This window comes from Salmo trutta, chromosome 4 (genome assembly GCF_901001165.1).
Source record: "Salmo trutta chromosome 4, fSalTru1.1, whole genome shotgun sequence".
NCBI lineage: Eukaryota > Metazoa > Chordata > Actinopteri > Salmoniformes > Salmonidae > Salmo > Salmo trutta.
This window is the reverse complement of record NC_042960.1, coordinates 34,993,061-35,008,120: the sequence shown is the minus strand read 5'-3', so window position 1 is coordinate 35,008,120 and position 15,060 is coordinate 34,993,061. Positions and strand designations below refer to the sequence as shown.

General features: G+C 43.7%; 1 protein-coding gene across 2 annotated transcripts in view; it reads right to left on the bottom strand.

Annotated features, from left to right (window-relative positions):
- LOC115192285 (solute carrier family 22 member 23) overlaps positions 1-15,060 on the bottom strand; it is a 43,982-nt gene that overhangs the window by 13,414 nt on the left and 15,508 nt on the right. For both annotated transcript variants that reach the window (XM_029750601.1, XM_029750603.1), the window contains exon 4: positions 13,405-13,591. In XM_029750601.1, the coding sequence (XP_029606461.1) occupies positions 13,405-13,591 (187 nt within the window). The remainder of the gene's footprint in view (positions 1-13,404; positions 13,592-15,060) is intronic.

The window sequence follows — 15,060 nt, the reverse complement described above, 5'->3', positions numbered from 1 at the left end:
TTTTCTTTTCTACACTGAACAAAAATATAAACGCAACATGTAAAGTGTTGGTCCCATGTTTCATGAGCTGAAATAAAAGATTGAAGAAATGTTCTATACACACAAAAAGCTTATTTCTCTAAAATTTTGTGCACACATTTTACATCCCTGTTAGTGAGTATTTCTCCTTTGCCAAGATAATCTATCCACCTGACAGGTGTGGCATATCAAGAAGCTGATGATTACTCTGGAGGCGTGGAGACATTGGCTTGAGGGGGCTAAACACCCTTTTCTCATCTGGACTGACCACCGCAATCTGGAGTACATCCGTGCAGCGAGGAGACTGAACCCTCGCCAGGAAATTTGGGCCATGTTCTTTACCCATTTTCTTTACCCCTCTCCTACAGACCAGGTTCCCAGAATGCTAAGGCAGACGCACTGTCCCGGATGTATGACACAGAGGAGCGGTCCATAGATCACACTCCCATACTTCCGGCCTCTTGCCTGGTGGCACCGGTGGTGTGAGAGCTGGACGCGGACATCGAACGGGCATTACGTACAGAGCCCACTCCCCTCCAGTGTCCAGCTGGGGGTCTGTACGTTCCATCTGCTGTCCATGACCGTTTGATCTATTGGGCCCACACGTCACCCTCCTCTGGTCATCCTGGCATCGGTCGGACAGTGCACTACCTTAGTGGGAAGTACCGGTGGTCCAACATGGCCAAGGACATGAGGGTTTATGTTTCCTCCCGCTCGGTGTGCGTCCAGTGCAAGGCCCCTAGGCACCTGCCCAGAGGGAAGTTACAGCCCTTACCCGTTCCACAATGGCCGTGGTCACACCTATTGGTGGACTACCTCACGGATCTTCCTCCCTCACAGGGTAACACCACGATCCTGGTTGTTGTGGATCAGTTCTCTAAGTCCTGCCGTCTCCTTCCACTGCCCAGTCTCCCTACGGCCCTACAGACTGCGGAAGCCCTGTTTACACACGTCTTCCGGCACTACGGGGTGCCTGAGGATATAGTGTCTGATCGAGGTCCACAGTTCACGTCAAGGGTTCATGGAACGTCTGGGGGTCTCGGTCAGCCTTACCTTGGGTTTTCACCCCGAGAGTAACGGGCAGGTGGAGAGAGTAAACCAGGATGTGGGTAGGTTTCTGCGGTCTTATTGCCAGGACCGGCCGGGGGAGTGGGCGGCGTTCATTCCCTGGGCAGAGATGGCCCAAAACTCGCTTCGCCACTCCTCCACTAACCTCCCCCCCTTCCAGTGCGTACTGGGGTATCAGCCGGTTCTGGCACCTTGGCATCAGAGCCAGATCGAGGCTCTGCGGTGGACGAATGGTTTAAGCACTCGGAGGAGACCTGGATGCCACTCATGTGCACCTACAACGGGCTGTGAGGCGTCAGAAGGCGAGTGCCGACCGCTACCGCAGTGAGACCCCGGTGTTCGCATCAGGGGACTGGGTCTGGCTCTCGACCCAAAACCTGCCCCTCCGCCTGCCCTGCCGGAAGCTGGAAGTCCTGAGGAGACTGAACAAGGTTTGCTACAGGTTACAGCTTTCCCCCGATTACCGTATTAACCCCTCGTTCCATGTGTCTCTCCTCAGGCCGGTGGTGGCTGGTCCACTCCAGGAGTCTGAGGTGCGGGAGGTTCCTCCACCCCCTCTGGATATCGAGGGGGCCCGGGCGTATGCTGTTCGAGCCACACTGGACTCGAGGCGTCGGGCGAGGGGCCTTCTGTACCTCGTGGAGTGGGAGGGGTACGGTCCGGAGGAGAGATGCTGGGTGCCGGTGAAGGACGTTTTGGACCCTTTGTTGCTGCGGGAGTTCCACCGTCTCCATCCGGATCGCCCTGCGCCTCGTCCCTGAGGTCGGTGTCGGCGCGCGTCAAAGGGGGGTACTGTCACGACTTCCGCCGAAGTCGGTCCCTCTCCTTGTTCAGGCGGCGTTCGGCGGTCGACGTCACCGGCCTTCTAGCCATCGTTGATCCACTATTCATTTTCCATTTGTTTTGTCTTTGTTTTACACACCTGGTTTCAATTCCCCAATTACATGTTCATTATTTAACCCTCTGTTTTCCCTATGGTTTTTGTGCGTGATTGTTTTATGTATGTCCGGTCCGTTATTGTGGGCTCGGTATTTACGACATGTTATTGGAATATTTGAGTAAAGTTACTTGTGTTACTCATCTCTGCTGTCCTGACTCTTCTGCACCAGCTACACCCAGACCACTACACTTAGGCCTCATTGCCCCCTATCTGAGATATCTACTGCAGCCCTTATCCTCCACATACAACACCCGTTCTGCCAGTCACATTCTGTTAAAGATCCCTAAAGCACACACATCCCTGGGTTGCTCCTCTTTTCAGTTCGATGCAGCTAGTGACTGAAACGAGCTGCAAAAAAAACTAGCTGGACAGTTTTATCTCAATCTCTTCATTCAAAGACTCAATCATGGATACTCTTATGGACAGTTGTGGCTGCTTTGCATGATGTATTGTTGTCTCTACCTTCTTGCCCTTTGTGCTGTTGTCTGTGCCCAATAATTTTTGTACCATGTTTTGTGCTGCTACCATGTTGGGTTGCTACCATATTGTTGTCATGTTGTGTTGCTACCATGCTGTGTTGTCATGTTTGGCTGCCTTGCTATGCTATTGTCTTAGGTCTCTCTTTATGTAGTGTTGTCTCTTGTCGTGATGTGTGTTTTGTCCTATATTTATATACACTACTATTCAAAAGTTTGGGTTCACTTAGAAATGTCCATTAAATTAACATAAAATTGATTAACATAAAATACAGTGTAGACATTGTTAAAACTTCTTAGGGCTTGGACCCTTTTTCCTCCATTTCCGCCTGAATGATGTGCCAAAGTAAACTGCCTGTAGCTCAGGGCCTGAAGCCAGGATATGCATATAATTTGTACCATTGGAAAAAAAACACTTTGAAGTTTGTAGAAATGTTAAAATAATGTAGGAGAATATAACACAAAAGATATGGTAGGAGAAAATCCAAAGAAAAACCAACCGGAATTGCAAGAGAAAGGTCATATTGTAAAATAGCTCCCTGGATGCAATTCCTATGGCTTCCACAGAGTGTCAGCAGTCTATGTTCAAGGTTTCTTGTAACTTCAAAAACGAATAAGAAATAACCGTTTTTGTATGAGGACACAGTCTTGGAAATCCGTGTTTTTGCACACCATGACGAAGATGCGCACCTGCTAAAATCATTTTCCTATTGAACATACTTCTTTCCGAAAGAAATATTATAGTTTGATTACATTTTAGGGTGTCTGAGGAGTAAATAGAAATGTATTTTGACTTGTTGAAACAAAGTTTAGGGGTAGATTTTTGGATTCCTTTCTCTTCAAGTTGAACGAGTAGATAACTCAAATCGATGGCGCCAACTAAACAGACTTTTTGGGATATAAAAAATGATTTTATCTAACAAACGACACTACATGTTATTGTTGGGACCCTTTGGATGACAAATCAGAGGAAGATTTTCAAAAAGTAATTGAATATTTCATCTTTATATGTGAATGTATGAAATCTGTGCCGGTGTAAAAATATTTTGATATGGGGTGCGTCCTCAAACAATCGCATGGCATGTTTTAGCTGTAATAGTTACTGTAAAACGGACAGGGCAGTTAGATTAACCTGTTTAGGATAGGGGGCAGTATTTTCACGGCCGGATAAAACACGTACCCGATTTAATCTGGTTATTACTCCTGCCCAGAAACTAGAATATGCATATAGTTATTTTATTTGGATAGAAAACACCCTAAAGTTTCTAAAACTGTTTGAATGGTGTCTGTGAGTAAAACAGAACTCATATGGCAGGCCAAAACCTGAGAAGATTCCATACAGGAAGTGCCCTCTCTGACCATTTCTTGGCCTTCTATAGCCTCTTTATAGAAAACAGAGGATCTCTGCTGTAACGTGACATTTTCTAAGGCTCCCATAGGCTCTCAGAAGGCGCCAGAATGGGGAATGATGACTCTGCAGTCCCTGGGCGGAAAACAGTAGCGCATTTGGAAAGTGGTCGATCTGAGAACAATGACACGGGTGCGCGCGTGCATGTGAAGACACCATTTTCTTCTTTCAGTCTTTGAACGAAAACAACGTCTCCCGGTTGGAATATTATCGCTATTTTACGAGAAAAATCGCATAAAAATAGATTTTAAACAGCGTTTGACATGCTTCGAAGTACGGTAATGGAATATTTTGCATTTTTTTGTCACGATACGCGCCAGCGCGTCACCCTTCGGATAGTGTCTTGAATGCAAGAACAAAACGCCGCTATTTGGATATAACTATGGATTATTTGGAAACAAAACAACATTGGGTGTTGACGTAGAAGTCCTGGGAGTGCATTCTGACGAAGAACAGCAAAGGTAATCCAATTTTTCTTATAGTAAATCTGAGTTTGGTGAGTGCCAAACTTGGTGGGTGTCAAAATAGCTAGCCATGATGGCCGGGCTATCTACTCTGAATATTGCAAAATGTGCTTTCACCGAAAAGCTATTTTAAAATCGGACACCGCGATTGCATAAAGGAGTTCTGTATCTATAATTCTTAAAATAATTGTTATGTTTTTGTGAACGTTTATCGTGAGTAATTTAGTAAATTCACCGGAAGTTTCGGTGGGTATGCTAGTTCTGAACGTCACATGCTAATGTAAAAAGCTGGTTTTTGATATAAATATGAACTTGATTGAACAAAACATGCATGTATTGTATAACATAATGTCCTAGGAGTGTCATCTGATGAAGATCATCAAAGGTTAGTGCTGCATTTAGCTGTGGTTTTGGTTTTTGTGACATTATATGCTAGCTTGAAAAATGGGTGTCTGATTATTTCTGGCTGGGTACTCTCCTGACATAATCTAATGTTTTGCTTTCGTTGTAAAGCCTTTTTGAAATCGGACAATGTGGTTAGATAAAGGAGAGTCTTGTCTTTAAAATGGTGTAAAATAGTCATATGTTTGAAAAATTGAAGTTTTTGGATTTCTGAGGAGTTTGTAATTCGCGCCACGCTCTATCATTGGATATTGGCGAGGCGTTCCGCTAGCGGAACATCTAGCGGAACATCTACAATTATATGCATATTCTAGTTTCTGGGCAGGAGTAATAATCAGATTAAATCGGGTACGTTTTTTATCCGGCCGTGAAAATACTGCCCCCTATCCATAACAAGTTAATGTTGTAAATGACTATTGTAGCTGGAAACAGCTGATTTTTAATGGAATAAACATAGGCGTACAGAGGCCCATTATCAGCAACCATCACTCGGGTGTTCCAATGGCACATTGTGCTAGCTAATCCAAGTTTAGCATTTTAAAAGGCTAATTGATCATTAGAAAACCCGTTTGCAATTATGTTAACACAGCTGAAAACTGTTGGTTTTTGTTTGGCATTTTTTTAGACTACTTGAGTATATGGAGAATCAGCATTTTTGGGTTCGATTACAGGCTCAAAATGTCCAGAAACAGAGACCTTTCTTCTGAAACTCATCAGTCTATTCTTGTTCTGAGAAATGAAGGCTATTCCATGTGAGAAATTGCCAAGAAACGGAAGATCTCATACGACGCTGTGTACTAGGCTAGAAATCTTAAGTTTTATTATATACAGTCGGGAGGAACTATTGGATATAGGAGCAACGTCAACTCACCAACATTACGACCAGGAAAACGACTTTCCCGAAGCGGATCCTCTGTTTGGTCCACCACCCAGGACAATGGATCGAATCCCAGCAGGCGACCAAAAACAACGGCACCGCAAAAGGGGCAGACGGAGCGGTCTTCTGGTCAGGCTCCATAGACGGGCACATCGCGCACCGCTCCCAAGCATACTACTCGGCAATGTCCAGTCTCTTGACAACAAGGTAGACTAAATCCGAGCAAGGGTTGCCTTCCAGAGAGACATCAGAGATTGTAACGTTCTTTGTTTCACGGAAACATGGCTCACTCAGAGTTGGTACAGCCACCTGGTTTCTTCACGCATCGCGCCGACAGAAACAAACATCTCTCTGGTAAGAAGAAGGGCGGGGATGTATGCCTTATGATTAACGAGACGTGGTGTGATCATAACAACATACAAGAACTCAAGTCCTTTTGTTCACCTGACCTAGAATTCCTTACAATCAAATGCCGACCGCATTATCTACCAAAATAATTATCTTCGATCATAATCACAGTCGTGTATATCCCCCCCCCCCCAAGCAGACACATCGATGGCCCTGAAAGAACTTCATTTGACTCTATGTAAACTGGAAACCACATATCCTGAGGCTGCATTTATTGTAGATGGGGATTTTAACAAGGCTGATCTGAAAACAAGGCTCCCTAAATTTTATCAGCATATCGAATGCACGACCCGGGCTGGCAAAACCCTGGATCATTGTTATTCTAACTTCCCGCGACGCATACAAAGCCCTTCCCCGCCATCCTTTCGGAAAATCTGACCATGACTCCATTTTGTTGCTCCCAGCCTAGAGACAGAAACTAAACCAGGAAGCGCCCGTGCTCAGGTGTGTTCAATGCTGGTCCGACCAATCGGATTCCACGCTTCAAGATCGCTTCGATCACGTGGACTGGGATATGTTCCGCATAGCGTCGGACAATAACATTGATGAATACGCTGATTCTGTGAGCGAGTTTATTAGCAAGTGCATCAGTGATGTTGTACCCACAGCATCTATTAAAACCTGTTAGGGATAGGGGGCAGTATTTTCACGTTAGGATGAAAAGCGTGCCCAGAGTAAAGTGCCTGCTACTCGGGCCCAGAGTCAAATATTTGCATATTATTAGTAGATTTGGATAGAAAACACTCTGAAGTTTCTAAAACTGCTTGAATGATGTCTGTGAGTATAACAGAACTCATATGGCAGGCAAAAACCTGAGAAAAATCCAACCAGGAAGTGGGAAATCTGAGGGTTGTAGTTTTTAAGTGATTGCCTATCCAAACTACAGTGTCTGTGGGGTCATTTTGCACTTCCTAAGGCTTCCAATAGATGTCAACAGTCTTCAGAACCTTGTTTCATGCTTCTACTGTTACTGGGGAGAGAATAAGAGACCATTCAATCAGTGGACTGCCTGAGGACAATGACTTGTTTACTGCGTGGGCACGCAGGCACACCGTTCCTTCTTTTTCCTCTGTAATGAATACGCTATTGTCCGGTTGGAATATTATCGAATATTTATGATAAAAGACTCTAAGGATTGATTGTAAACATCGTTTGACATGTTTCTACGAACGGTAATGGAACATTTTGACTTTTCGTCTCTGGTTTTGCACTCGCACATTTTGCCTTTGGATAGTGATCTGAACGTGCGAACAAAAGGAGGTATTTGGACATAAATATGGAGTTTATCGAACAAAACAAACATTTCTTGTGGGAGTCCTGGGAGTGCATTCCGACGAAGATCAGCAAAAGTAAGTGAAGATTTATAATACTATTTCTGAGTTTTGTTGACTCCAGAACTTGGTGGGTAACTGTATAGCTTGCTTTGATGGCTGAGCTCTGTACTCAGAATATTGAATAATGTGCTTTCGCAGTAAAGCTATTTTGAAATCTGACACAGTGGTTGAATTAACCTGTTATGGTATAGGGGGCAGTATTTTCACGGCTGGATATAAAAATGTACCCGATTTAATCTGGTTACTAATCCTACCCAGTAACTAGAATATGCATATACTTATTATATATGGATAGAAAACACCCTAAAGTTTCTAAAACTGTTTGAATGGTGTCTGTGAGTATAACAGAACTCATTTGGCAAGCAAAACCCTGAGACAGATTCTGACAGGAAGTGGATACCTGATGTGTTGAATTGACTTTAAGCCTATGCCATTGAAAAACAAAGGGGCTGAGGAATGTTTTGGCACTTCCTATTGCTTCCACTAGATGTCACCAGCCTTTACAAAGTGTTTTGAGTCTTATACTGTGAGATCTGACCGAACAAGAGCCTTGGAACGGTGATGGCCCATTAGACACCTGGCCCGCGAGTTGATGTTGGGTACTCTCGTTCCAATACGTTTTAAAAGAGAACCCAATCGTCCGCCTTGAATTTTATTCATGTTCTGTTTAAAAAAGGCACTAATGATTTATGCGATACAACGTTTGACATGTTTGAACGAACGTAAATATATTTTTTCCGTTCGTGAAGTGAAGTCCGGCTGGCTTAGATCATGTGCTAACAACACGGAGCTTTTTGGACATAAATGATGAGCTTTTTTGAACAAAACTACATTCGTTATGGACCTGGGATTCCTGGAAGTGACATCTGATGAAGACAATCAAAAGGTAATGGATTATTTACATAGTATTTTCGATTTTAGATCTCTCCAATATGGCGGTTAGTCTGTATCGCAAAGCGTATTTTTCTGGGCGCAGTGCTCAGATTATTGCAAAGTGTGATTTCCCAGTAAGGTTATTTTTAAATCTGGCAAGTCGATTGCGTTCAAGAGATGTAAATCTATAATTCTTTGAATGACAATATAATATTTTACCAATGTTTTCTAATATTAATTAATTATTTTGTTGTGATGACTTGACTGCCGGTTATTGGAGGGAAACGATTTCCTGAACATCAACGCCATAGTAAAACGCTGTTTTTGGATATAAATATGAACTTGATAGAACTAAAAATGCATGCATTGTCTAACATAATGTCCTAGGAGTGTCATCTGATGGAGATTGTAAAAGGTTAGTGCATAATTTTAGCTGATTTTATGGTTTTGGTGACGCCTGTCTTTGAATTGACAATACATTACACACAGCTATTGTCAATGTACTCTCCTAACATAACCTAACTTTATGCTTTCGCCGTAAAACCTTTTTGAAATCGGACAACGTGGTTAGATTAAGGAGATGTTTATCTTTCAAAGGGTGTAAGATAGTTGTATGTTTGAGAAATTTGAATTTTGACATTTATTTGGATTCAAATTTGCCGCTCTTGAAATGCACCTGCTGTTGATAGGGTGCGCCACGGGTGGCACGCTAGCGTCCCACATAGCCCCAAGAAGTTTTAAGGAGAAGTGTATCTAGAATTCTTTCAATAACTGTTGTAAAGCTTATCAACGTTTATGATGAGTATTTTTGTAAATTGATGTGCTCATTCACAGGAAGTTTTGGAGGCAAAACATTTTCTGATCACGCGCCAATGTAAAATGGGGTTTTTGGATATAAATATGAACTTTATCGAACAAAACATACATGTATTGTGTAACATTGAGTCCTGGGAGTGTCATCTGATGAAGATCGTCAAAGGTTAGTGATTAATTTTAGCTGTATTTCTGGTTTTTATGATGCCTCTCCTTGCTTGGAAAATGGCTGTGTGGTTTTTCTTGTCAAGTTGATGTCCTAACATAATCTAATGTTATGCTTTCGCCATAAAGCCTTTTTGAAATCGGACAATGTGGTTGGATTAACGAGAAGTGTATCTTTAAAATGGTGTAAAATAGTTGATTGTTTGAGAAAATTGAATGATGAGATTTTTGTTGTTTTATATTTCGCGCACCGCTATTCCATTGGCTGTTGGCGAGGGGTTCTGCTAGCGGAACGTCTGTCCATAACAGGTTAAAACTTTCCCCAACCAGAAACCGTGGATTGATGGCAGCATTCTCGCAAAACTGAAAGCGCAAACCACTGCTTTTAATCAGGACAAGGTGACCAGAAACATGACCGAATACAAACAGTGTAGCTATTCCCAATCACGCTGCCCTAACCCATCTGGACAAGAGGAATACCTATGTAAGAATGCTGTTCATCGACTACAGCTCAGCATTTAACACCATAGTACCCTCCAAAATCATCATTAAGCTTGAGACCCTGGGTCTCGACCCCGCCCTGTGCAACTGGGTCCTGGACTTCCTGACAGGCCTCCCCAGGTGGTGAGGGTAGGAAACAACATCTCCACCCCACTGATCCTCAACACTGGGGCCCCACAATGGTGCGTTCTCAGCCCTCTCCTGTACTCCCTGTTCACCCAATGACTGCGTGGCCATGCACGCCTCCAACTCAATCATCAAGTTTGCAGACGACACTACAGTGGTAGGCTTGATTACCAACAACGACGAGACGGCTTACAGGGAGGAGGTGAGGGCCCTCGGAATGTGGTGTCAGGAAAATAACCTCACACTCAATGCCAACAAAACAAAGGAGATGATCGTGGATTTCAGGAAACAGCAGAGGGAGCAGCCCCCTATCCACAGCGACGGGACAGTAGTAGAGAAGGTGGAAAGCTTCAAGTTCCTCGGCGTACACATCACAGACAAACTGAAATTGTCCACCCACACAGACATCGTGGTGAAGAAGGCGCAGCAGCGCCTCTTCAACCTCAGGAGGCTGAAGAAATTCGGCTTGTCACCAAAAACTCTCACAAACTTTTACAGATGCACAATCGAGAGCATCCTATCGGGCTGTATCACCGACTGGTATGGCAACTGCTCCACCCACAAGGCTCTCCAGAGGGCACAACGCATCACCTGGGGCAAACTACCTGCCCTCCAGGACACCTACACCACCCGATGTCACAGGAAGGCCAAAAAGATCATCAAGGACAACAACCACCCGAGCCACTGCCTGTTCACCCCGCTATCATCCAGAAGGCGAGGTCAGTACAGGTGCATCAAAGCGGGGACCGAGAGACTAAAAAACAGCTTCTATCTCAAGGCCATCAGACAGTTAAACAGCCATCACTAACTTTGAGTGACTGCTGCCAACATACTGACTCATCTCTAGCCACTTTAATAATGAAACATTGATGTAATAAATGTATCACTAGCCACTTTAAACAATGCCACTTTATATAATGTTTACATACCCTACATTACTCATCTCATATGTATATACTGTACTCTATACCATCTACTGCATCTTGCCTATGCCATTCGGTCATCGCTCATTCATTAATCTTTATGTACATATTCTTATTCATTCCTTTACACTTGTGTGTATAAGGTAGTTGTGAAATTGTTAGATTACTTGTTAGATATTACTGCATGGTCGGAACTAGAAGCACAAGCATTTCGCTACACTCGCATTAACATCTGCTAACCATGTGTATGTGACAAATACAATTTGATTTGATTTGACTACTCCCTTCATAGAACAGCGCAAACTGGCTCTAGCCGGAATAGAAAAAGGAGTGGGAGGCCCCGGTGCACAACTGAGCAAGAGGACAAGTACAGTACAGTGTCTAGTTTGAGAAACAGACGCCTCACAAGTCCTCAACTGGCAGCTTCATTAAATAGTACCTGCAAAACACCAGTATCAACATCAACAGTGAAGAGGCGACTTCGGGATGCTGGCCTTCTAGGCAGAGTTGCAAAGAAAAAGCCATATCTCAGACTGGCCAATAAAAAGAAAAGATTTAGATGGGCAAAAGAACACAGACACTGGACAGAGAAAGATTGGAAGAAAGTGTTATGGACGGACTAATCTAAGTTTGAGGTGTTCAGATCACAAAGAAGAACATTTGTGAGGCGCAGAAAAAACGAAAAGATGCTAGAGGAGTGCTTGATGGGATGGTCTGGGGGTGCTTTGGTGGGAGTGGGAGTGGGAGATTTGTACAGAGTAAAAGGGATGTTGAAGAAGAAAGGCTATCACTCCATTTTGCAACGCCATGCCATACCCTGTGGACGGCACTTAATTGGAGCCAATTTCCTCCTACAACAGGACAATGACCCAAAGCACAGCTCCAAACTATGCAATAACTATTTAGGGAAGAAGCAGTCAGCTGGTATTCTGTCTATAATGGCGTGGCCAGCACAGTCACCGGATCTCAACCCTATTGAGCTGTTGTGGGAGCAGCTTGACCGTATGGTACGTAAGAAGTGCCCATCAAGCCAATCCAACTTGTGGGAGGTGCTTCAGGAAGCATGGTGGTAAATCTCTTCAGATTACCTCAACAAATTGACAACTAGAATGCCAAAGGTCTGCAAGGCTGTAATTGCTGCAAATGGAGGATTCTTTGATGAAAGGAAAGTTTGAAGGACACAATTAATATTTCAATTAAAAATCATTATTTAAAATCTTGTCAATGTCTTGATTATATTTTGCAACTCATTTCATGTACGTTTTCATGGAAAACAAGGACATTTCTAAGTGACCACAAACTCCCGCAGGAAGCCTTTTGCCTTTCGGTAGGCTGTCATTGTAAATAAGAATTTGTTCTTAACTGACTTGCCTAGTTAAATAAAGGTTAAATAAAACATTTAAAAATGTGATCACAATAGCCACAACATTAAAAAAACGTAAATGTATGTATTTTTGTCAGGACGATACAACAGTGAATGAGAGCAACTTTGACTTGGAATGTTGCCTATTAATCTGCTACCAAAAAGTAAAGCTTGTATTCATCATAAATATTCATAGATAAATATTTATGCCTATTGTATCTCTGTGTTTACAGGTCTATATTTCCAAGACGCATTAAGATATCCTAATGCTGTTTTTTGTTTGTGTAGTGTATTGAATTTCACATTTGAGCAATATCAGAGCTTGCAATATTGGGTTACATGAGTTTATGTGGCCATTTGAGTTTAAAGGGTGTGTCACAATATCTATCAATTTAACCACTTTTGCAGTCAAAGAAATTTACACAACCATCCATTTTATAAATGGAGACATAAGAGATGTAAAAACATGGTTGTGTTTTGTTCTACCTCGGGTAGGGCTATCCTTTTTGAGGACTGGCCACTAGCCTATTAACCTCTAACCCCACGGCATGGTGGAATCCCTGGGATTTTCTCGTTTGAGCAAAAGTCTGTCCTCCGTCCTCTTTGCTCCGTCCTCTCTTCTCTCTTCTGAGTGGTCGAGGAGAGTGTCAATTTGTTAGTAGGCAAACGGAAGAGGATCCTCCCCTCCTCGATAGCCACCTTTCATCGAGGACAGACTACTCATGTGTATCATACCGCATAATACTTTTGAAATCTGCCACACCCCTGAATCAGCTTTTGTTTTGTCAAAGGAGAAAAACATGCACACATTTAAAAACAATATGCTACTTATTGTTTTATCTATAAACTGTCTTGCACTACTAACAAAAAAATATTTTAAGCACTTTACACATTTATTTTAGGTAATTTGCTTAATGACGCGAGAGTGGAGTAGAACAGTCTCATTTCAAGCAAGCGCATTTCCATCCACATTCACTCTCCTCGGTTAACTTAGATTTTTTTTTCAAAAGGAGTCGAGAGGGGACTGAGGAGAGAGGACCCAGGAGGTAAGCAAATCTAATTGATAAAAGACCCCTCGGTGTGCTGAGCTACTTCATGAGTGGGAGGGGCCACTCCCTATGTGGGTGTAGCTATCCCCTCAGTGGGCAGGACTCCATGGTACATCTAATTTCAACCTCTAACTCTAGGATGATTGTCTCAACAGAATGGTGGTAACATGGAAGACATTTGGGCTGGGCTCTTTACCAGATGTAGGGCAGCATCAGGATGAAGGGGCAGATGATCATGATCTGCAGGACCTGCCAGTCATCCTGGACCGGCCAATCACGACACAGAGCCGCCACCCCGGGCATCACAAGCTGCCCGCCCACCATGAGGAAACTGGCCACCATGGTCATGGAAAAACGCCAGCCTGGCAGGCACAGCTCAATCCCTATGGGGGAGGGGGTGGGGAGAGAGGGGAGAGAGGTTAGATATATAGCCACCATGTCCATGGAGAAATGCCAGCTTGGCAGGCACAGCTCAATCTCCAAAGAGGGTGAGGGACAGAAGTTACAGCCAGAGAAATTGGGCGGGTTCAGTAAGTTCAGTCAGAGCTTTTTGTATGTTTATGCTATTAAGGGCTTTTCATCCTACTGAGACGAACCTAGCTGAGCCCAATTCAAACTGTACTGAGCTGGCCTGGTTACAAATCCACCACTGTTGCTGAAACAGTGCTGAAAAGGACAATGTGGGGAAAAATAACAGTTTGGTTCAGGTAGTCACGATAGTGTGAAAAGGGTAGGGTATAATGGCATACATTACTGAGTGCTGTAGCTCTCTGATGTAGCTTAGGTGTTCAAATGCCTAAACGATGTCACCTACAGCTCATTCCCTCAATTAATAATTTAATACCTCTCTGTGACACAACATTCCCTCAGAAGCCTGCAGTTAACCAACAGTTAACAACCAGTTAACAACCAGTGAACCATGAGCTCACCTTACTGTCAGAAATCCACACTGTGACCATTCTCAAGGGTTCAGTCAGTTCAGTCAGTGAGCCATTTCACAGTCACCGCCCATTTCTTCCCTGATTGGGCTGTCATCTCACCCCCCTACCGGCTACCCTGTGGTACAGACCAGATGGTCCACTCCAGATGGCAAGGTCTATTTAAATGTGACCAGTAGGGGGGTTTGGGGGGGGGGCCTCTATGCTGTATGTTTCTAACCAGGGCTCATGTAATGTCACTTCTCATAGCAGAGATGACAGAGAGGAGGGAGAAAGGAAAGAAAGCAGAGGTTGCAGAACACAAGTAAGTCCCTCTCCTAAGAGGAGAGGAGAACTCCCTCCATTCATCAGCTCAATCACTGGTTGAATAATAATACACCTTCCTGAGAGAGAGAGAGAGAGAGAGAGAGAGAAATTGGTTAGGCCTATTCTCATTTGGGCGAAAGTCTGTCCTCTCTCCTCCGTGACCCGGAAACCGATACGTGGTTGAGGTATGTGTCAATTCGTTAGTAGGCAAACGGAAGATGGTTCTCCCCTCCTCGATAGTCTCCTTTTGGCAAGGAAGCACAAGTGTATCCTACCGTGGAAGTGTTTTGATCCACACCCTATTTGAACCAGCTGTTGTATTGTCAGAGAAGAAATGCATGCACAGATTTAAAAACAAAATGATACTTATTTTTTTAGCACTTCAAACATTTATTTTGGGATCCACCCCTGTAAAGTGGAGAAGGAGCTTCTCATTTCATACAAGAGCATTTTCGTCCATGTTCACTCTCCTCGTCGAACTCTCATCGATTACCTTTGACCTTTTCAAAAGGAGGCGAGAGTGGACCCAGGAGTTTAATTGAGAAAATGCAATAGAGACTGAAAAAGGGGGAGAAGTGTATTGCAGCAGGGGAATATCTCCCCTTCCT